The sequence below is a fragment of the Ctenopharyngodon idella genome, chromosome 11 (genome assembly GCF_019924925.1).
Source record: "Ctenopharyngodon idella isolate HZGC_01 chromosome 11, HZGC01, whole genome shotgun sequence".
NCBI classification, from domain to species: Eukaryota; Metazoa; Chordata; class Actinopteri; order Cypriniformes; family Xenocyprididae; genus Ctenopharyngodon; species Ctenopharyngodon idella.
In genome coordinates, this window is record NC_067230.1 from 20,082,307 (window position 1) to 20,106,419 (window position 24,113).

Below are 24,113 nucleotides of genomic sequence, written 5' to 3' on the forward strand. Positions count from 1 at the left end.
GTGTGTTTACAGGCTTTACTCGCAGCATGGTTAAGAGCCACAGTGCAGACTCAGCTCCCGCAATGAGCAGTAAAACTCTAGGGAACAAACAATCAAGACAGCCTAAGAATTCAAAGAGAGAAGGAGCATATGTATTTCTACAGCTAGGCCTACTTTATAATGATGTGAAAGCAGACTTTGAAAATCATGCTCAAATAAACTAACAAGCAGTTATCATTTCATCAAACATTTACTGAAAACCTATTTCAGTGCTGGATTATAAATATGTGATATTGTGATGAATGATATAGCCTACTGTAATAAAAATAGTTGATTTAATCTCTTGGGTTTTTGGGTTTGCATACAAATGATGATGATGGAAAAATAAGTGTATGATCACATATTTCTCCATCAGCTGTACAAACAACAAATTAAGTAAAAAGATTTTAAAAAGCAGGTCTTTGCTGCCACCTTCTGGAATAAGTAAATGTTGCAACTGTTCACAACATTAAAGCACTTTCAACACCACGATGTGATAGGCTAAATAAATGTAAATAAATAAAAATAAAACCAATAAAAACATGTTCCACACAAACAAGCAACAGATGACAAAACATTTTTAAATGCTAAGAAAACAGCATTTAAAAGGCTCGGCCATGCAAAGCTTTGAAAACATATAGGAGCACTTTGTAATGAATTCTGAATCGTATTGGTAACCAGTGTTGTTTGATTAGCACAGGAGTAATGTGCTCTCTCTTCTGAGTACCAGTTAAAAGCCTAGCAGCTGAATTAGAGAGAGAGGCCCGACTCACACCCAGATACATTACAAACTGGATGAAACAAAGGCATGCACATCTTTCTCAAAGTACTCAAAGGAGAAGATAGACTTCAACTTAGATCTAAGGTGGAAATTTTTATTATTTTTAATTTTTTTTGGGCAGCATTAATTTGTCCATCAAATTAAAAGGGTTAGTTCACCCAAAAATGAAATTTCTGTCATTAATTACCCTCATGTCTTTCCAAACCCGTAAGACCTTCGTTCATCTTCGAAACACAAATTAAGATATTTTTGTTGAAATCCGAGAGGTATATGACTCGTCCATATGTAACCCCTCTACCCAGATCCTACTCGCCCCACTCTGCGCGAGCCTCGAACCCGGGTCTCCGGCGTGGGAGTTGGACGCTCTAACAAGGAGGCTAAAGGCTACAACCCCTAACGTCAGTGGCTAGAGCATCTCTTGAGATCAAAGGAGTGAGGTTTACTCGCACAGCAACTACTAGCTGGCCTCCGTCACACATAGACAGCAATATAACCACCACTTTCAAGGACCAGAGAGGTACTAAAGACGTTAATAAAGAAGTCGACGTGACTGCAGTGGTTCAACCTTAATGTTATGAAGCGACGAGAATACTTTTTGTGCACAAAAACAAAACAAAAATAACTTTATTCAACAATTTTTTCCTGCGTTCGGATGTAAACAAGGAAGCTCTGCAATGCTTTCACTGTGCCAACTGCTTAACAGACTGACAGGGAAGAGGAAAAATTGTTGAATTTTGTTTTTGCGCACAAAAAGTATTCTCGTCGCTTCATAAAATTAAGGTTGAACCACTGCAGTCACGTCGACTGATTTAATGATGTCTTTAGTACCTTGCTGGACCTTGGAAGTGGTGATTATATTGCTGTCTATGGACTAGTCATATACCTCTCAGATTTCATCAAAAATATCTTAATTTGTGTCCCAAAGATGAATGGGTGTGGAACGACATGAAGGTGAGTAATTAATGACAGATTTTTCATTTTTGGATCTAACCCTTTAAGCATGGAGGCAAAAATTACACCAAGATTTTTCACAGTAGAACATTTTTTTCCCCCTGGAAGCAACCCCAGGTGATCATTGAAATCCTCCACACATCCCTTTTTACAGAATAAAATAAAACCATGTTGTTTACAAAGATTACAAAAAGGACAACATGCACATAATGTAGGGGTGGGGAACGTTGATCCTGGAGGGCCATTGTCTTGCAGAGTTTAGCTTCAACCCTGAAAAAAACACTCACCTACCTGTAACTTCAGTAATCCTGAAGACCTTGATTAGCTTCAGGTGTGTTACACAGGACAATGGCCCTCCAGGATCAACATTCCCCACACCTGACTTAATGTAAGCTATTAAACATGATTAAGGTGAGACAAGGAGCATTCAGATGTGCTGGAAGGACATAAACATTAGGATTACTTAGTGCAGTCACTCTCGTTGTGATATCCATGTTTGGAATATCTTCTCATTAACAAGAAATTATGTCATTAATTCCGTTTTGTAAATAAAATAGACACATTTTGGTAGTGGATTTGGCATTTGAAGCATTTTAATTGGAAGTTTGTGGGTTTTTTCTTTCTTTTCTTTTTTTGGGGGGGAGCACTGTGCAAATTTGTTACCTGTAAATATTGAAGCTACACACATATGTAAACTGATAAAATCCAAGACATGGATTCAGCCCTTATTATGATGTCAATAGTCAAATTAGAGACAGTGCCAAAAAGAGACATAACAATCAAAAGGCATCAACAATAAGGATATTTTCTACAAAACAAAGCAGGTTCAATAAATACCATATTTACAGAACACTAAAAAACAAACAAATGCATGCAAGTTGATTTTTATTGTGGCGTCTGAAGCGAAAGTAGTCCATAGTTGTTCTTTTTTGATTTTTTTTTTTTTTTTCACAAGTGTGATTCAGTAAATTCCTACAACCTAAAAGAGTCAATCTATTTTAGGCGTTTCAGGAGCTACATCATCTAGCAAAAAGCCCTTAGGACTCAGAGGTCAAATCCTATTTTTCTGTTCATCAAACAATTCATTCAAGGATTAAGAGTGCTTTAGAGTTTATATTCATACTTTTTGTGACGACAGACCTCCACAGGCAGTATTGCATGAAGTACAAGTTAGAACATGATTCTTTTTCTGTCCCTTTTACTCTGCAAAAGCACTGACCGTTGCATCGTTAAATAAAAATGGATTAACTCAAGTCTCTTTGATTCATTGTCAGACAGGTATTATACAAAATGTATGTCTTTGTATATATGACCCTTCAACTTTATAGTTAATATTAAATTACTGAATTATGGTCATGGCTTTTAACCGAGAGTTCCACAGAGTTCTTCCTGGTTTTCTTCCTGTCACTGAGTTTGGGTACACGTCTTTGAAGATGAAGTCTTGGACCAAAGATAATAAGTCCCACCAATAGACCAGCTAATGGCATCAGCTTCATTGACTCAAACATTAAACTTCCCTAAAGGAAAAAAAAAAAGCAGAATAAGGTTAATATAAATAGCAAATTAATAATAAATCTGTAATGTGATCTTTTTATATTATTTTAAAGCAGCTGGTAACAATTATAGTGTTTCATAACACCAAATCATTCACTAAAACATCAAGGAACAATTAGAGACTCTCCACAAGGTAAAAATAGATACAATACATGGAAAAATGTAGAAAACTCAGTACTCTGTATTCTAGATGCCGTCATTCTCTCTGAAGGTCCAGTTCTCTAATAACTCTGGGTGGAGATTGAGATTATTAGATAAAACACACTAGGGACAAAAGCCCTGGATGTTAAAATGCCAGCTTCCCACAGATGGCAAGACAATAGGGGCTGGGCTATCCTGTTCCTCAGTGACTGAGATCATTGTGTCGTGCACTATTAAAAGCTATATCAGAAGAGCACATTGTCTTCTAATGAGTCCACACTGACGGTTAATGATGTGCCACACTCTGTGGTGAACATTAACAATGGGGAGGACACACTGTGCAAGCATGTCCGGACTACGAGGGAGAGTTTTGTAACAACCTTCAGTAACAATCTGTCAACAAGCTATTTAGTGATTTTGGGGGGTACATCCTAATGCCTAGTGTTGACATCTCTTAATAGCAACTTTATAGGAATGGCCAAATTACCATGTGCAGTTGGTGAAGAAAGACAAGGACTAAGAGGCTTGTTTTAATCGCAACTTGCTTGTGGATACGTGACTGAAACTATTTACTTTTGCATTGTAATTTAAAATATCATTCTTATGAAAATGAAAATCATCCTGCCAGGAAATTTAGCGCAACAAATACTACCAAATTGTACTTTACAAATGTACACTACTGTTCAAAAGTTGGAGTTAGTAAATTCATTAGTATTTTTTCAGCTGAAACGTATTAAATTGATCAAAAGTGACAGTAAATATGTTTAGAATGTTACATAGATTTCTATTTAAATAAATGCTGTTCCTTTGAATTTTCTATTCATCAAAGAATCCCGAAAAAAATCATGGTTTCCACAAAAATATTATGCAGCACAACTTTTTCTACAGTGATAATAAGAATTATCTTGAGCTCCAAATAACCATATTAGAATGATTTCTGAAGGATCATGTGACACTGAAGACTGGAGTAATGATGCTGGAAATTCAGCTTTGCCATCACATCATAATATTTCACAATATTATTGTTTTTACAGTATTTTGATCAAATTAATGCAGCCTTGGTGAGCAGAAGAGACTTCTTTTAAAAACATTTTAACTTTTGAACGATAGTGTACTTTAAAAATACAATATTTAAATTGATATTTTTGCATTACTGTTATAATAATTATTATTTTTCATATTACAACAAGCTACTATTGAGCCTCTAAAAGGACATGATAAAAAAAAAAAAAAAAAAATGAAATGAGAGGAAAAAAATATATTTCAATGCTGCCTTTTTTTTCTCTGGGATTTGCGAGAGAATTCAAGAGCACTGAAATATATACTTTTACATTTACTAAATTATTTAAATATATATATATATATATATATATTTTTTTTTTATTCTTTCTTATGTTTGTGTAAAATAAATATAAATATATAAAATATGTATTATACACTGCCCTCCAAAAGTTTGGAAACACCCCTGGCAAAGTGTGGTTTTGGACGATATCAGCATAAATCCTTATCATTTTTTGGTGCAAATACATTAAAGTAACTTGACATTATCATTGAAGACCAGCAATAATAGTTTTCATTTTGATTACATAATAATGGCAATATTTCCATGTCAAAGTCAGACATGCCCCTTTGCCAGCTGTGATGCCTGGTTACTGGTTTAAAGATTTTTGGGTCAGCACACCTTAATAGCTTCAACAATTGATTGCCAATTAAGTTTAGAATACAATGAACCAATTAGAACCCAGTTTAGGTCAGATCGCTGCTAATGGTGGATATTTTGATGAATCCAAAATTTAAGTTTTTTCTATGTATAAACTGTTTATGTAATAAAATATGTTTTCGTAGTTTGTGTTGTCCCTTATCAGTGCGTAATTATCACAAATTAAAAAGGATTCATGCCAATATTGTCCAAAACCCCACTTTTCTAGGGCGTTTCCAAACTTTTGGAGGGCAGTGTATATTACATTTATGATTTTTTATATTTTATGCATTATTGAATACACAAATGTTTGGAGTGAAGTATGACCTAAATATGTGAAATATTCAGTGTGTTTGCAGACTTACGATGCTGTCAGTGTTGAATTGAGCACCATGGTAGCACGTATCCTGTGCAACTGAGCCACTGTTAGTTTTTTATGCTGCTGATGTGGCTGCTGGGAAAGCACCAAGTCGCTCTTTTCCTCCAGATCACCAGGAGGGAGTGTCTCAATCTCTGTAATCTCACAGTCTGCCTGGCCATTGGGACAGCTGAGGGTCCTTTGCACATGCCTGGCCTCTGCTCTCATAAGAGTGTTCGTCAGTTTGCTCGACAATTCTTTGGAGTCCTCACAGAGGTCTTCCTCGTCCGTCTGGAAAAACTCAGCGCTATGAGACGTCTGTTTGGCGAGGTGTGTCAAGCTCTTGCTTACGTTGTTCCTGCCAGAGGGGCGGAGAGGACCGGTGAGGCATTGAAGGAGGTCATCTTCGGAGCGTGACCTGAGGGTAAAGAGCTGCAGGTAGTCTGGGCGGGGCTGGACGGGCGAACGGCGCCGCAGCGTTTGGGAACGACAACCCGTGACCTGAGACATCCCAGAAAAGTCATTCTTCTGCCCGAGCTTCTCATTGTTTGCATGGTCATGATCTAAAACATAGGACTCATTTACAGTAATCTGAGAGCCATTCCAAGTTATCGAATCCTCCTCATCACCATCTTCATCGTCCTCAAATGCCTCCTCTTCCTCCCCAGCATCGGTCTCTTCTCCCTCGCTCTGGCAAACCGCTCCCTTTAATTCAAGTTCTGTGATCAGGGACTGAGGCGAGAGAGTTCCATACGCACTGTCTATAGAAAGAGAGCGACTTTCTGCATCCAAGTCCGTCGTGACCAAATCGCCCAGAGTTTTGCTGTCACTAGCAGAGAAAGAATCCCGCAGACTTGAAGAATCAGACAGCAGGGAATTTCTCAACGATGCAGTCTGAACAGTTGACAAGGACCCAACCTCATCCGTTTCTTCCATGGCAGCCACGGAAAGAGTTTCTGTGGAGCCATCGGAGTGACTTGGTGAAACAGAGAGGCTTTTGGAAAAGAAAATGAATATTTATTAGTCTGCTTGTACTTTGTTCTTTCACTAAATATATTATGTCATTTAAGGGCAGTTCATGCTAAGAGCTGTACTGAAAATATATTCGTCTTTTATTTTTGAAATGTTTATATTTTATTATATGTTATGAATGTATTAATAATATTGTATTATATTTTTCATAAATACACACACACACACACACACATATATTAGTATGCATGCACATATTTACACATACATATATACATATACATACACTACCAGTCAAAAGTTTGGAAACATTACTATTTTTAATGTTTTTGAAGAAGTCTCTTATGCTCATTAAGGCTGCATTTATTTCATAATAAATACAGAAAAAACAATAATATTGTGAAATATTATTACAATTTAAAATTATGGTTTTCTATTTTAATATACTTTAAAATATAATTTATCACTGTGATCAAAGCTGAATTTTCAGCATCATTACTCCAGTCTTCAGTCACATGATCCTTCAGAAATCATTGTAATATGCTGATTTATTATCAATGTTGGAAACAGTTGTGCTGCTTAATATTGTTTTATAACCTGTGATACTTTTTCAGGATTCTTTGATGAATAAAAGGTTAAAAAGAACAGCATTTATTCAAAATATAAATCTTTTCTAACAATATAAATCTTCACTATCACTTTTTATCAATTTAACACATCCGTGCTGAATAAAAGTATTAATTTATTCAAAAAAAAAAAAGAAAGAAAAAAAATTACTGACCCCAAACTTGTGAACGGTAGTGTATATTGTTACAAAAGATTTCTATTTTAAATAAATGCTGATATTTTTTAACTTTTTATTCATCAATGAATCCTGAAAAAGTATCACAGGTTATAAAATAATATTAAGCAGCACAACTGTTTCCAACATTGATAATAAATCAGCATATTACAATGATTTCTGAAGGATCATGTGACACTGAAGACTGGAGTAATGATGCTGAAAATTCAGCTTTGATCACAGTAATAAATTATATTTCAAAGTATATTAAAATAGAAAACCATGATTTTAAATTGTAATAATATTTCACAATATTATTGTTTTTTCTGTATTTATTATGAAATAAATGCCGCCTTAATGAGCATAAGAGACTTCGTTCAAAAACATTAAAAATAGTGTTTCCAAACTTTTGACTGGTAGTGTACATACACACACACACACACACACACACACATATATAAATAGTATACTTAGCACAAAATAAATGTATTTCAAATACTATTTCAAACTATTCATACTATTTCATATACTAATATTTCAAAGATTTTGTCTATTTTTTTACTAGGGTATATATATATATATAAAATGCAAAGTAAGATACATTTTAATCATCTATTTATTTATACTTATGCAATTGGCAGATGTTTTCATCCCAAGTGACTTACATTACTTTCCCTGGCAAGTGAACCTACTGTATGTTCTTGCCATTGCTAATGCCATGCTCTACTGTCTGAGCTACAGGAATAATCTATATACAGTACATGTATACAGTATATAAGGGATCATTTAAAAACAGTACCTCTTGCCAAGCGACTCTCTGTGCTGCAGTGATGGAGAGCTGGAGGTGGACATGCTGCTTTCCGTCTCATCCTCATCTCTGTCATCTGTGTCATCTCTCTGGGTCTCAGAGCGAAGTCTCTGGAGCTGGTTCTACATGGAAAAACTCTTCTTATCAGAACTAGCAATCAAGCCCAATGGTTTTAGGAAACCAACCATTAGTAAAAGTTTGCAGTGCGTTATTTAATTCTAATACCTGTGCGTTGTAGATGGCCTCAATCCAGCTGCGGCCCTGAGTGCCAATGTTGGCCTGAAAGCAATAGGAGGCCACGGCACAGCGAAACTCATTGAGGTAGATAAGGAGGAAGCTTCCTGGGTCTTTCAGCTCTCGGCACACTACGTTATGGATGACGAGAGGCTGACGGATCACCTTCACTTTCTCCACACGCTTCACCGGTTTAGTAATCAACAAAACGTCAGTGAACAGGAAACAGTACACATCCATCTGTCGGAAACGGGAGGTAATGGAGACCGGTGAGAAGCTTTTAGACAACTATCGGCTGTTAGTTAAAAATCTATTTCTTACTAAAGTGCACTCACAAGTGCTGGCTCCGTTTCTTCTTGTTTTAAGAAATAAAAATAAGAAATCGTACCCTGCTCTCTTTACCCTCCTTCATCTTCAGAGCTCCCTCTAGGAGCAGTTGACGGGTCTCTTCGGGTGGGGCGCCCATCACTGGAGCGGTCAGGTCAAAGTTATTATATTCCCTGAGGATCTGAAGGATCAATGCATGATGGATGATTATAGAGACATCAAGCAGGTAATGGAGTTGCTACTTGTTTCTACAGTAAATGACAAAATACACCCAATATGAAAAATTAAACCATATAACCTAAGAAAGTCTCATTGTGTCTCACCCTCTCTACTTCCTCGCTGGCCCCCTCCACGGCCTCATACGCCTCTATACGTCCAGCGATGGCAGCCAGCTTCTGTTTTTCCTCCCTTTGTCTCATTTGTGAGTCCACGCTGTTAATGAAGCATTCAACAGCAGCCACCTGACAAACAAAAATATTATTGGGACATCAATAGATAAGAAAATATAAATAGAAGATGATAAAAAAAAGCCCCTAAATACAGTGCAGTGGAGTCCAAAATGTGGACGGTTTGGAGATAAGATAAAGGGATAGAAGCATATCTAAATTATTTATGCTGCTATAATATATAATATAATATAATAGAATATAAGGTTTAAATTCCAAGATTTAGTTTTTCTTTATCCACTAAATTAAATGTGGTCTCAGACTTTTGAACCCCACTGTGTATTATTTATACTATTACTTATATTCTTTCAAAACTGTCCAACCAAAAATTTGTTAACTTGTACTTGTTTTCTCTATTTCATAATTTAATTCAATTCAATTTGGCATTGATCGGCAATCCCAGTGGCTTGAATATGGTTCATATTTTTGTGTCCAAGTGAATTATTTCCTTTTAAAATAAATTGATAAATTCATGACATACTGTATATAATTTTATTCTATAAAACCTATTTAGTTTGAATTAATTTTTAGTACATACAAATAATACATTTTATTTTATGTTTTGTTATCTTAAACCCCCAAAATGTCAGGTGGTGCAACTGTCCGAACAAATGAACAGACTAAGAAACTATTTAAAATGGTGTTTTAATAATAAAAAATTAAAAACTAAATACTATGGCATCATTTTAGGTTTGAAATCTTTCATATAAACAAATTTTATAAATATCAGTAGTTTTAAAGCTGTTGAGATAATTGAAAAAAACTTTTGTATGTTGTCAAATGTCAGGGTGGCACAACTGCAAACATGGCTCTTTTATTATGAATTGACAAGGTAATAACAGTAAACATGATACATGCATGATCATCCAGAGGACCCCAACTGATCTTTGTGGCCGAGTGAAAAAGGTTTGTAGATCCCTCTCAAATACTGGTAAAAACTGCTAATTTCAAGTATGGGTAGGATGGTACACTTTCCATGTCAGGTGGTACAACTACAGTATACACTGCCCTCCAAAGGTTTGGAAACGCCCTAGAAAAGTGGGGTTTTGGACAATATTGGCATGAATCCTTTTTAATTTGTGATAATTTTGCACTGATAAGGGACAACACAAACTACGAAAACATATTTTATTACATAAACAGTTTATACATAGAAAAAACTTAAATTTTCAATTCCTCAAAATATCCACCATTAGCAGCGATCTGACCTAAACTGGGTTCTAATTGGTTCACTGTATTCTAAACTTAATTGGCAATCAATTGTTGAAGCTATTAAGGTGTGCTGACCCAAAAATCTTTCACAAACCTGGGCCAAGTTTAAACCAGTAACCAGACATCACAGCTGGCAAAGAGGCATGTCTGACTTTGACATGTATATATTGCCATTATTATGTAATCAAAATGAAAATTATTATTGCTGGTCTTCAATGATAATGTCAAGTTACTTTAATGTATTTGCACCAAAAAATGATAAGGATTTATGCTGATATCGTCCAAAACCACACTCTGCCAGGGGTGTTTCCAAACTTTTGGAGGGCAGTGTATATACATACAACTATTTGGTTGTACCGCCTGACATAAAAACAGTCAAAAAATGAATTTAAAAACTTGTTTAAATACAAAAATACATCAGTTTTGAAAAGATTTTTTAAAAAAACACCTCTTTTGAAGCTTTATTTGTCATTGACCCATTCAATATCATAACTATAATTAAATTATATACCACTGAATAATGTGCACTCGTGCTCTATTTCAAAGATTTTGGAAAGATTTAATCTCTTACCATTCGGTTAATGGCCTCGCGAGTTGGCGGGTCATCTGTCTTTTTCAGCACGCTCTTGAGCAGCAGTGGGTATTTAGTGAGTCTTTGATGAGGCTTCACTAACATGTCTGTCAGCTTCAGCCGGTTGCACTGTTTATGAGTTTCAGCCCACTACAGGATGGAAAAGTTTATTGAAAGTCTCATTTGGTGAACAATCATAAACATACACTCAAAGCACAAGCAGTCCACGAGGCAATCACTGAGTCATAATGAGGGTGCTGTTACAATACAGGTTATTATGCTAAGGACCTCTCATATCTCTCTCTCATTTACAATGAACCGGCAGAGATGCCGTCAGACAAAATCCTTCAAAGGCTAATGCGTCTGACTGAAGAGCAACAGGATGTGGATGGTAATAATTACTCACAGTTACGTATATCCTGAAGAGCTCATTGTCTTTCAGTAAAGTGCGCATGTATTCCATACAGCCCTCTTCTTCCATGCAGTAACGGATGTAGGGCTTGAATCTGAAACCAAACTGCATAAAAAAAAATTAAATCAGGTCAGTGAAATGTACAAATCTAGGGGTACTTTTAACAACTTTAAAGGGATAGTTCACCCAAAAATGAAAATTATCCCATGATTTACTCACCCTCAAGCCATCCTAGGTGCATATGACAATCTTCTTTCAGACGAACACAATCTGAGATATGTTTAAAAATATCCTTAGTCCTCCAAGGTTTATAATGGTTGTGAATGTTAACCCACATTCTGAAGACAGAAAAAATGCATCCATCCATAAAAAAAAGTAATCCATACAACTCCAGGGGCATAATAAAGGCCTTTTGAAGCGAAGGGATGTGTTTTTGTAAGAAAAATATCCATATATAAAACTTTATAAATTCAAATATACGAGCTTCTGTCAATTTGGGCGGAAGAGCAAGTTTTGACCCGAACGCAATGACGAACGTGAGAGAGCAAAACAAAACAACGGTCACAAATTAGAAGTTTCAAATGAAAAATTTTAAAGAGAAATGTCGGAGGATTTCGATATAAGAGAAGAGGAGCTTGAGTTTGTTGCCCAGCCGTATTTGTTTGAACCATGAGAGGCGTCTAAGCTTACGATACTCCTACATCTCGTGTCATACATCGCGTCACGGGTTACTCATTTGGCTCATTCTGCGTACGGTCGTCTACAAACTCAAGCTCCTCTTCTCTTATATCGAAATCCTCCGACATTTCTCTTTAAAATTTCTCATTTTAAACTTCTAATTTGTGACCGTTGTTTTGTTTTGCTCTCTCACGTTCGTCATTGCGTTCGGGTCAAAACTTGCTCTTCCGCCCAAATTGACAGAAGCTCGTTATTCGAATTTATAAAGTTTTACATATGGATATTTTTCTTACAAAAACACATCCCTTCACTTCAAAAGGCCTTTATTAACCCCCTGGAGCCGTATGGATTACTTTTATGATGGATGGATGCATTTTTTCCGTCTTCAGAATATGAGTTAACATTCACAACCACTATAAACCTTGGAGGACTAAAGATATTTTTAAATATATCTCGGATTGTGTTCGTCTGAAAGAGGACTGTCATATACACCTAGGATGGCTTGAGGGTGAGTAAATCATGGGATAATTTTCATTTTTGGGTGAACTATCCCTTTAAGTCTTACAAAAAATGAAAGTAACTGAGTGAATATACTAGCGTCTGCTGTGAGATAGTGTGCACACTCACAGTACTGAAGCCCTGTTGTAGTTCAGTGGGGTCGAGCACTGTTCTATTCTGTCTGGCTTTTTCTAATGCCGGCAACATGACCTCAGACCACAGGGATGTATGTAGTTGCACAATGTCCTGAATGTTACTGAAGAGACGCACAGGTTCGACTTCACTTAGTAAACCGCTCTCCTGGAGGTTCAGCAGGCCACATAGAAACAGCTGGTGAAAGAGGAAGAGATTGTGATTAATTATACCATACTATAAAGTGTCAGATCCAAACTGTCACAAGTCACATAAAAGTACCATACGCGCTACAGTCAAAATGAGCACTAGAAAAGATAACTATTGTAAATTCCTTCCATGGAAACGTGTTGAAAACCATGAGACCTATTTCAATGGCATTATCACATATTTACACAGATTATACGAGGACAATGATTATGTACTGAAGTTAAACATCAGCAGGTTCTTACATCGGTAATAACGTGCAGTTTCTTGATGTAGTCTGACTCCGTCTGCAGCAGTTCCCATATGGCCTCTTGCTGATGGCACTGACGTCTGGTTAAAATCTACAAGAAAAAAATTAAAAACAAAATATATAAAACCTACCCACTCAAATATGTATAATGCTACAAAAGATTTCTATTTCAAATAAATGCTGTTCTTTTAAGCTTCCTATTTGTGAAATAATCTAGAAAAAATGTCTGTTTTCAACATTGATAATAAGAAATGTTTCTTGAGCACCAAATCAGAATGTTAGAATGATTTCTGATAGGGATGCACCGATACCAAGCTCGTGTACTCGTAAAAATACCCCCGATACCAAAGACCGATACCTCACGTGACGTCACTGACAGAATTTTCCGTGCACAGAGACACCGACGGCAGCAGCAGAAACAATGTCAGCCTCAGAGGTGTGGAAATACTTCAAAATTAATGATGACAACACACACATTGTGAACTGCATGCTTTCAATCACAATTCGCTATCGATTAGTGAAGGCGGGATAGGCGGAATCGCGCTGAATGACAGACCAGAAGCACTTCCTCTCGCGCGCTCTCTCTCTCTTTCTTGCGTGCGATCAGTTCTCCTCGCGCCTGAATGGTCAAATGCACACATAGTTGTCAAAATGTCCATCGTGTGGAGTATCTCACATAAATACAGTCGGTTATGGCTTAAGTGGACGTAAACATTTGGGTGAAAACAGGATATGTGTCAGTATCCATGGATTCCTATAGGTAGCCTATATTTGTCATTAATCTTAATAAAACAACATAATTTGTTAAATAAATGTATACATGGTAAATAAACCTACTGTATCTGAAAAACAAGTTTATTTAATTTGTATCTCTATAGTATTTGTTGTATTGTTTGTAAATTTCTCTTTATAACAACAATTATATATATATTGGTAATTATGCCCTTTGAAGGTTATTGGACACTGTGAAATTTTTGTTCTTTAAGTTTGTGACAAGCACATAAAAATTATTACTTTTTTCATTAGAGTAATAATGAAGAAGCTGTACTACATTCATTAGTCTCACTGTGTTGTGCTTGGAAAACTGCAACATCACCAAAAAAGAAAAAAAGAAAAAAAAGAGAGAGAGAGAGAACTTAATAAATGTATAGGCATCGGTATCGGCGAGTACTAGAAAAAAAGTATCAGTACTCGTACTCGGTCCTTAAAAAATGGTATCGGTGCATCCCTAATTTCTGATATGAATATTGTATAGTTTGAACATGCTATCCAGTTGGTCATGTCAAAACATTGGCTTTCATTTTGTGAATCTCTTTCATGGTAATCATAATGTGCAGCAAAAAATAAATAAATAATAATGGATTCATATGAAGTTGGGTCATTGGTAGTATATTGTGCTCGTTTTGGGAGCTGAAGTGTCTGCCTAACAAAAAGATGACTGATCTAAAAGATACTTAGTAGAGAGTGTAGTGTAGACTCTGCTTAATAATTATAAAAAAAGTGCACTGTTTTGTTACTTTAGTTACTCTTACAAAACCGATCACGACAAAAGCAATAAAACATCCATCTCCATGACACTGCAAAGACCTAACACAAAAACATCAATGGAAAAGATGAAGTTATAAAACCATTCATAACTGATTATGGTCATTAATCTGGCAGATTTATCACTGTCAGATGACGCTGATCCAGAGTTTATTATGGGTTATAACATCCTAATGGATCCAAATAAAAATTCTCAATGCAATGCGCTGGGCAGGGGAGTGTGTTTACCTCAGGATTCTCCAGAAGTTGCTTCCAGCTCTCTTCTAGCTCCAAGTTGGGCTCCTCTTCCCATGAGTCTCTGTGGAACGAGAGCTGCGGAGGCATCTTGGGTAATCCGAACATAGTGTATGAGTATAGCTTACTCTGCAGCTGTTCCACACGATCACACTCCTGAGAAGAGAAATTTAAATATTAAATAAAGTGGAGAGGAAAACAAAAATTAATCATTAAAAGTCTATACTATTTTGTTTAAATAAACTAAAAAAAAAAACACTAGCAAAAAATCTATCAGTTTAAGTAAATATAGACATCACATCATTATAATGTACAGTATAAAAAATGGACGATTAATGAAAAAGTATTTAACTTTAAGTGAGCATTAGATGAAGACAAAGGTAATCAAAATATAATATTAAATATTCAATAATAACAGATAAATTAAATATTTAATATCACCTGAGAACGATATGGTACTGATATATTGTGCATCCCAAGCATAACATCAGCTATTCAAAATAAGAACAATTGGAAAATTATGTCTTTATTTTACCCCATATGAGTTATGTTTAATATTAGACACAAAATGATTACTCATTTTATATATTAACACTATGGTGTATTGTTTGCAGCCTAGAGTAAATCTCAAGACACATTTAATGACCTCATAAGCCACGGTCACCTCTAAGCAGGCATTGTTGTCCATACCGGACCAACGTCAAGCTATTATTTATGATTTTTACAAGAGTCGCATAGAGAGGAAGAGGTCTCAGCCTGAGCTTTGACCCCAAGTTTACACTCCAGAGCCAGTCAGAGGGTGTCAACCAACCTAATCTCTAGGGCATGCTAACAGAAACACACCAAAGGTCCCTGCACGTGAGGGAAAACTGATTGTGGAGTTATAGGAAAAGTCTACTTGTACATTTTCCTGTTTTTGGACCACTGTTAAGTGGAGCAATCCTTGGACAAATTGATATCTCTTCCTTAGTGGTTACACACTCGCTCAAGTGTGAAATGCAAAAAGCTTGCCAAGAATATGTAAGTGCTTGTTTTGCATATGAGAAAGTGCCTTGGACGTGTAAATCAACGCTTGGATGCTCACAGATGCTGACCTTCCCAAGAGAGCCGTTTCCTGAGTTGGAACTGAAGAGGCCGCTGAAACGGCTGGCGGCGCGGTTCCTCCAGCGGTCTGTACCCGTTATAGACCCAGGAAGAGAACCGCTCAACTGGGATACAGAGTCTTGATTGGGGACGCTGGCCTCACCCAGAAACTCCGGCATGTTCTTTCGCCGCCGCGCTTGACCCTGTCCAGACAAAGAGAGATAGAAAAAAGAGGTAATGAGAAAAACGATAAGTAAACACAGACCAATGTTTGAATTGAGGCAGGTCCTGGACCCCCCATAAGAGTTTAAGTGCAAAAAAACAAGGGAAAAAAAGAAGAAGAAAAACAGGGAATCCTGTATTGTTTAAAAAAAAATTTATATATTTATATATATATATATATATATATATATACACACACACACACACACACACACAGTCAAACTAGAATTTATTCAAACACCTTGAACATTTCATTCATTAATACAGTTTATTCACTATAGTTTAAAAAAATGGTAATTAATTAAATGACAAGATCTCAGAGTTGAACTGTGTCAGAAAAAATTAATCTTAATTATGTCTGATAACACTTAAGCAAAACATGGTCAGATCAAAGTGTCTGAATAATTTTTGGTTCCAAATTTTTATCAGTTTTAATGGTAGTCCACTGTATGAAGAATTTTTGGGTATAATATGTCAGTTTACTCTATCCTCACTTACATAAATGAACTATAGTGTCCTGCACACACTAGTAAAAATATATCAAAAATGTCTGAATAATTTTTGGTTTGATTGTATAATTGAATATTAAATTTGACTAATAATAAATATTTAAAAAAAAATAACAACAGCAACAGCAGCAACAAAACAACAAATAATAATAAAATATTAATATTTAATATAATTATTACTATTTATTTGTATTAATTCTATAAATACAATATTTAATAAATTATATACATAATTAATAATTCAATTTTTTATTTTTTTTTTATTTTTAATTTCAAAATGACTCAAGTTATTGCCCTATATTTTATATTATTTACACGCTTGAAGTGCTTAATTTATCTCTGATACAAATTAACCTCTGATCACTTTCTGAAAAAAAAAAAAAAACTGACAGAAATGTTGCATATAAAACTATTTTATCTATTTATTTCTTTTACTTTTGCTTTTACTTTTAAAACAGCAAACTAAGCATATGGTCACATTGTCACAATAGGTCATAGAGGAAATGCTTCTGTCATACAAACTTTGACAAGAAGTCAAAGCAGCAAACTTTGTAAAGTCGTTGGGCTAAACTATGGAATGTAAAGTGCCAGAAGCAGACTGGCTCTGACAGGTAAGGAAGTGCAAACAAAACACTCAGGACATTTATACATAAACAAAGACAGGTCTGTTCTCAGACCATCTCTGTACATTCGGGACATCTTTCATCTGAAGATGGGACAGCACAAGTGCGTCAAAAAAGAAAAAAAAAAAACTCTGTTGAGCTTAGGGAGCATATTCAGCTGTCAACAGGTGAAAAGGCCATTTGGGTTTTGCCAACATTCTCCGCACAGAAAGGTTGACGCATTAGAGACTTGACTGACAAGAATTAGCGAACCCTGTGACCCGAGCGAGCAAGAGGAACCCTTCGGCAACAACAGGAAAAGAGGCAAGGCATGTCTCGGAAAACAGGGGAAAGGCTTTTCCCTGTTCACGACAATGGAAAGAAATGAAGAATGCATGAGTGTAGTGGGGAAAGCCACTCAATGTCCCTTGGGGCTCATTACTTGGACATTGTGTTCTGATGATGGCTTTCTTTTCAGTGGAAAACACAATTACAATGAGTTAAAAACAAACCTGGCATTTTTCATCAGAGGAAGATCTTGAAGATCTTCAGGCCAATTCATTCGTCAATGTTCTGAGACAATGCCGATGTTTCTAAGCAGACAGAATGTTCTGTGCCCAAGATGGTCCTCGAGATGATTGCTTCCCCATATCGATAAACATTTCTAGTTCTTAGCTTTTTGCTCTGCTCAGAGAAATCCACTGAACAGATTTCTGAACAGCACTGATCAATCAGTGCTCCCCTACTTGCTGCATTTAACAGACCAACCTGGTTGCAGAAAACTAATTAAAGTCATCCTTCAGAGATGACAAGCTGACATTGTCTTGGTCTATGTCCATCCGGAGAACCTGTTTGACTCATTTGTTTGGTTAGTTTCTCTCTGAGAAACACAAAGTCAACACTACACCCAGACAGCATGTGATGATGTTATATTTCCAAGAGTTATCACAGAGACCTGTGTATACGCTTAACCGTGCCAAAAAAAGTAGATTTTGGCTTATTCACTAATAAAAAAAAATCCCAATATGCGTGATGAACCCATTATATTTGTTATATTTATGAAGAGATGTGAGAGTTCAATACAAGCGCTGCAGGCAACATTTTTTCCCCATTATTTCCCAGACAGACATTCTTTGAACATTCATATTTGATTACAAAAAGGGTTATATGTACCACGCAGATAAAGCCAGTGTCAAACACAGAAGACAAGCAATAAGCAGCTCACCGTAGATGTCAGAGGCATTTCCAAGGCAGTCCACAGCATTGCACAGCATCAAAAGACAGCCAGGCCCATGCTGCGCCCAGATTGAATCTCCTACAACCTGCTTCCCTCCTGCACCCTCACAAAAGCTACATTGATGTCAAAAGACTAGTGCATTTAAATCCACTTCTACAGGCTTGTCGGCTAGCGAGTATACGTGCGTGCGAGTGAACCTGAAGGAGGCTGAGAGGACTGAACGGTAGAACGCTGCATTGCTGAGGAGGGCTGGCCGGGTGTCATAGTAACTGCAGAATCCTGCCCTCCTATTGTGTGAACAGGAAGAGAGGGGAAAGGAGCAGGGGAGGAGGAGCTCCTTCTGCTACCTCAGCTACCTCAAACAACTGATCCTGGCAGCGGCTTGCTTTAAAATCAACAGCTCTGAAAGAGCGACATGAGCTGACTGCAAAACAACGTTTATTGCACATCTGCTGTGAATGCAGGCGGCGAAACAGAATGTTGATGCTGGGCAACATACGAGTCAAGTCAACTCAAATGTATTTATTTAGCAATTTCACAATACACATTGTTTCAAAGTAGCTTTACATAAAATCATGATGTTAATGTTTATAATATCTTAAAGGGTTAGTTCAGCCAAAAATGAAAAATATGTCATTAATTACTCACCCTCATGTTGTTCCAAACCTGTAAGACCTTCGTTCATCTTTGGAACACGAATTAAGTCCACCCATAGCCAGCTACGTAATTACCACTTTCAAAGGTAGTAAAGACATCGTTAAAATAGTCCATGTGACTACAGTAGTTCAACCTTAATTTTATGAAGCGACGAGAATACTTTTTGTTTATTTATTTTTTTTACTTTTTTTGCGCACAAAAAGTATTCTCGTCGCTTCTCATCCACTGTAGTCACGTGGACTATTTTAACGATGTCTTTACTACCTTTATAGGCTTTGAAAGTGGTAATTGCGTTGCTGTCTATGGTGGGTCAGAAAGCTCTCGAATTTCATCATAAATATCTTAAAGGGTTAGTTCACCCAAAAATGAAAATTCTGTCATCAAGTACTCACCCTCATGTCGTTCCACACCCGTAAGACCTTCGTTAATCTTCGGAACACAAATTAAGATATTTTTGTTGAAATCCGATGGCTCAGTGAGGCCTGCATAGCCAGCAATGACATTTCCTCTCTCAAGATCCATTAATGTACTAAAACATATTTAAATCAGTTCATGTGAGTACAGTGATTCAATATTAATATTATAAATATATATTATAACTTATGTAGTGATGGCCGATTTCAAAACACTGCTTCAGGAAGCTTTGGAGCGTTATGAATCAGCGTGTCGAATCATGATTCGGATCGCGTGTCAAACCGCCAAACTGCTGAAATCACGTGACTTTGGCGCTCTGAACCGCTGATTCGACACGCTGATTCCTAACGCTCCGAAGCTTCATGAAGCAGTGTTTTGAAATCGGCCATCACTATATAAGTCGTTATTTTGTTTTTTTGGCGCACCAAAAATATTCTCGTCGCTTTATAATATTAATATTGAACCACTGTACTCACATGAACTGATTTAAATATGTTTTTAGTACATTAATGGATCTTGAGAGAGGAAATGTCATTGCTGGCTATGCAGGCCTCACTGAGCCATCGGATTTCAACAAAAATATCTTAATTTGCGTTCCGAAGATTAATGAAGGTCTTACGGGTGTGGAATGGCATGAGGGTGAGTAATAAATGACATTATTTTCATTTTTGGGTGAACTAACCCTTTAATTTTGTGTTCTGAAGATGAACGAAGGTCTTAGAGGTTTGGAACGACATGAGGGCGAGTAATTAATACAAATTTAATTTTTGGGTGAACTAACCCTTTAATATCTTCATGCTTTATGGTCGCATTTATCAGAGTAGAACCGAGTGATAATATAGTTTACATTTTGCAACAATACAAGTAAACAAGCAACATGTATACTTTGTGTATGCAGATAAAGTTGGACATACTTACATATCCAACTTTATATAAAGAGCTGGGTGATAATATAGTTACATTTTGCATCAAAATAAAGTAAATCAGGCAGTATATATTGCTTTATATGCCTGTATGTATGCAAATAAAATAGTAGATTTACTATATATCCAAATTTAATATATCCCTGATATACAGATATATAAATATGCTGATATATAGATAATTAGTTTACATTTTTCAACAATATAACAATCAAGCAGTTGAAATTTGCTATATAGTACATGGCGTTTAACGTGTAGTTAAACGTGCTGGCATGCAGTTTATAAAACAATAAGAACTGTTTAAATGTGCAAAAATAATAATAGATGTTCAAGCAGTGGCACATTTTTTTTTAGATTCCATTGACTATCATTGTATGGAAAAAAAACATTTGAAAAATGTTCAAAATATCTTCTTTGGTGTTCCACAGAATAAAAAAGTCGTACAGGTTTGAAACGACATGATGGGTGAGTAAATGACCACAAAATTTTTCTTTTTTGAGTGAACTGTCCCTTTAAGGGTAAATGATGGTCGATACACGTTAAATATGCACTGTGAATATAAACACATTTGGGGTCCTGTCTTCTGAGGCACAGCACACAATTCTTCACTTTGTGACAAATCTAAAGGTGACTTAAGTGACTGTGACTAATTAGGTGCTTACACAATTTGCATAACGGCCTAATTTGCATTTTGCCGAGAGTCTCTGTGTCTAAAACCAACACTGAGATCAGGTAACAGAAAGCAAGACAGGAAAAGCTCTGCTGAGCTCTCTGTCATCCTGTCAAACCTTATTGGGATTCATCTGCTGAGGGAGATATTAGCGTTATTTAGTGCTTTTTATATATAAATATTTTGTTTTTAAAGAAAAACTAGCTGGCCATGTTGTTTTCATCATGTAAGCACTTTTGCTCATGCGATATTACTTGCAGAACATCCACAATGTACCTCTTTGAATAAATAAGTTCGAGGTGGTGAAGATCAGGCACATTTTACACGTACAGAAATAAAGAAACACTTAGGCCAGCAAAAGCATTAAACAATCCAGGTGCTTCTGTAGTTACACATTTACCCAGATTTCCCCAGTAAGTAACATGCCTCTAATCATATGATACTGCATAAAGATAACAAGAATGATAGTTTAAGTTTCAGTTTCCCACTAAAGATTAGGACCTAACGACGATGAAGGGAATTACAACATAAAAATTACATATTTCATATTACTAATAAATCACACAAAAACTAAAAAAAATGTTGCCTGATATATCAGGGGGGAAAACAGAATATAATAGAATTGCCTGCAAGTGATAGGTTGGTTTTATATTTTACATTCATTACAAAAGCAAACATATTTTATATAGCTATACTTTATATAGCTATAAAATATAGATTAATACTTTATAGCTATATAAAAAAAAATCTTAAATTTTGATTTATATTTCAATAAGACAACGGACCATTTTCACTGTCAAAGGTGGACATATGCCATTTAAAGAGCCTTTAATGAGCTTTTTCTGCCTGAATTTAATGAATTTACTTACTATATAATATAATATAACATATAAACTGATTTAAAACTAGCTAATTTAGATGTTGCCACATTAAGCATATTTTTTTAGGTCACCTGATATTTTTTACAGAGAAAATATACCGCAATCTTCTCCTGAACCAGACGATTTGAGACTGATATTAAGCCAGCATAATGCAGCATTACCTTGATCCCTTGTTTAGTATCTCCCGGTGGATACGTGGGGCTGTTAGGAAGGGTTGGTGTAGCCACAGGCTTGGGGCTCGGAGGTGGTGCATCCCCAGCTTCGAAGCGCTGCACGCGGGCGGCCACCAAGCCCGTAGTATGAGGCCTGTGGGCATGAATCCGGGGAAGCTCATTCAGAGGACTGTAGTTGATCAACATTCCCCCTGGAACCTCTGGGAATGTTGACATGCTGGGCACATTCCATGTCCTCTGACGGAAATTCAGCATTTCCACGCTGGCACGGGTTTCTTTACCATGCAAAAGGATGTAAGACGTAAAGGTCCAGATGGAGCAGTTCCAGTAGATCCGGTATCAAAGATACCTTGAAAATGATTTAGTCCTTTTCAAATTTTCTGAAGTTTTGAGTCATGGTTGAAGAAAAGAAACATAATGGATGATGGCTGTATTCAAATCCACCTCAAAATAAGACCAAACTTCTTGATTTTTGCTCTTCTTTTCCTTCTCTATCTTCCTGTGTTGTTCCACATGCGTTTCTCTCTGTTTGTGTGTTAGTCTTCTGAGCTGACCTTTGACCTCGGTGCCAATGCTGAATCTCTTCCTGGTCGCTCTGTTCCACTTTGTCCGTCTTTCGCTGTCATGACACACACGACTGCCTTTCCAGATGGCACTAACAGGCTGTAGGGCATTATCTTATCATTTCTCTATGACTTGACAATCACTTTTATGGCTAGTTATGTAAACCTGACTGGCTAGGACACAGCACACATCTGACCTCAGTACAGTAAAGGCAATCTTGCAGTACAGAAACATAATCGCTTCATTATATCTTTAGAGTAAACGGCACCTGTCAGTTACAAATCACTCTGAGTTGAACCAGGATCAGTGTGTATGAGGACCGAAGGAGTACAAATACATTTTGTTGAATTCCAGCCAGACTTTCTTGAAAAAAAAAATTACGGTAAATATCAATGGATTTTTTATGTCTTTTAAGTGAAAAATAAAAGGAGGTAGTAAAAAAGAAGCCAATCTTTCCAACTAATTTTCCATCAGGGATATCCTGGGTGAAATCAGTTAACCTTGTGCTCCACTGAACTGCTGATGAAGAAGAACTTTTGGACAGTCACACGGAAATAAAATCTCATGAGCTTTGAACTTTGCTCCTGTTTGATACAGCATGCAAATGCTCCATGAGAAATGGGAGGTGGGTGAACTCAACATAGGCCTAAAAACACATTTGAAATTTCATACATGCTAAAATAAAAAAGGATGTGTGTTTACTTTATTGGGAAGGTTTCTTGTTTGATTTTGAGCTTGAATACTCAGGCTGGCACATGCTGCTTAAGTGGAAGTCGAGTAATTTGGCAACGTGATCCGGATTTCCGAGACACATCCCTGTATTTAAACAAACTCAACCCTGAACGCGTCTCTGATATGATCCTAAAAAAGGGGGGTTGGTTTAGAAAGCTTGTGGTCTATAACTGGGAGTTATACCGGGAAAAAGTTACAGGTAGCAACACAAACTTGATCCAAAACAATAATTCAGTCATTCACAGGGTTTGCGGTAAGTACTTTAGAAAAAACTGACTTTAGAAAAAAACATTTATCGTAATTATATGTCGCAATTGTGTTTGCACAATGGGTGGAATTGATGGGATTCAGATGATAAAAATCATATACTGTACACTGAAAGGTAACTGGAAGTGATACAAATGCTAGAATGAATGAGAGTGACAAAGAGAAAGTGGAGACTGGGGCTAGCTGTCACACTTTTTACTCTCATGAATATTTACTCAAGGTTAGCTTATTATTTTAAAGTATTTTTCTGTATAGGCACATACTCTGCCATTCAAAAGTTTGGGGTAAAAAAATTTGGTAACACTTTACAATAAGGTTCATTAATGTTAGTTAATGAAAATACAGTTGTTCATTGTTTGTTCATGTTAGT

At 36.3% G+C, this 24,113-nt stretch overlaps 1 protein-coding gene across 5 annotated transcripts in view; it reads right to left on the reverse strand.

Moving 5' to 3' along the window:
* Window positions 1–2,321: 2,321 nt before the first annotated feature.
* plekhg5a (pleckstrin homology domain containing, family G (with RhoGef domain) member 5a) overlaps window positions 2,322–24,113 on the reverse strand; it is a 50,612-nt gene continuing 28,820 nt past the window's right edge. For 4 of the 5 annotated variants that reach the window (XM_051911760.1, XM_051911759.1, XM_051911761.1 and 1 more), the window contains 12 exons: window positions 15,904–16,095; window positions 14,804–14,965; window positions 13,026–13,121; window positions 12,571–12,771; window positions 11,260–11,370; window positions 10,854–11,003; window positions 8,948–9,085; window positions 8,686–8,805; window positions 8,289–8,537; window positions 8,055–8,185; window positions 5,510–6,496; window positions 2,322–3,267 (listed from right to left, as the gene is read on the reverse strand). In XM_051911760.1, coding sequence (XP_051767720.1) covers window positions 3,258–3,267; window positions 5,510–6,496; window positions 8,055–8,185; window positions 8,289–8,537; window positions 8,686–8,805; window positions 8,948–9,085; window positions 10,854–11,003; window positions 11,260–11,370; window positions 12,571–12,771; window positions 13,026–13,121; window positions 14,804–14,965; window positions 15,904–16,095 — 2,547 coding nt within the window. In that variant the 3' untranslated portion in view covers window positions 2,322–3,257. Of the gene's footprint in view, window positions 3,268–5,509; window positions 6,497–8,054; window positions 8,186–8,288; window positions 8,538–8,685; window positions 8,806–8,947; window positions 9,086–10,853; window positions 11,004–11,259; window positions 11,371–12,570; window positions 12,772–13,025; window positions 13,122–14,803; window positions 14,966–15,903; window positions 16,096–22,168; window positions 23,335–24,113 lie in introns of those variants that run through there. The other variant, XM_051911763.1, reaches the window with a different exon arrangement.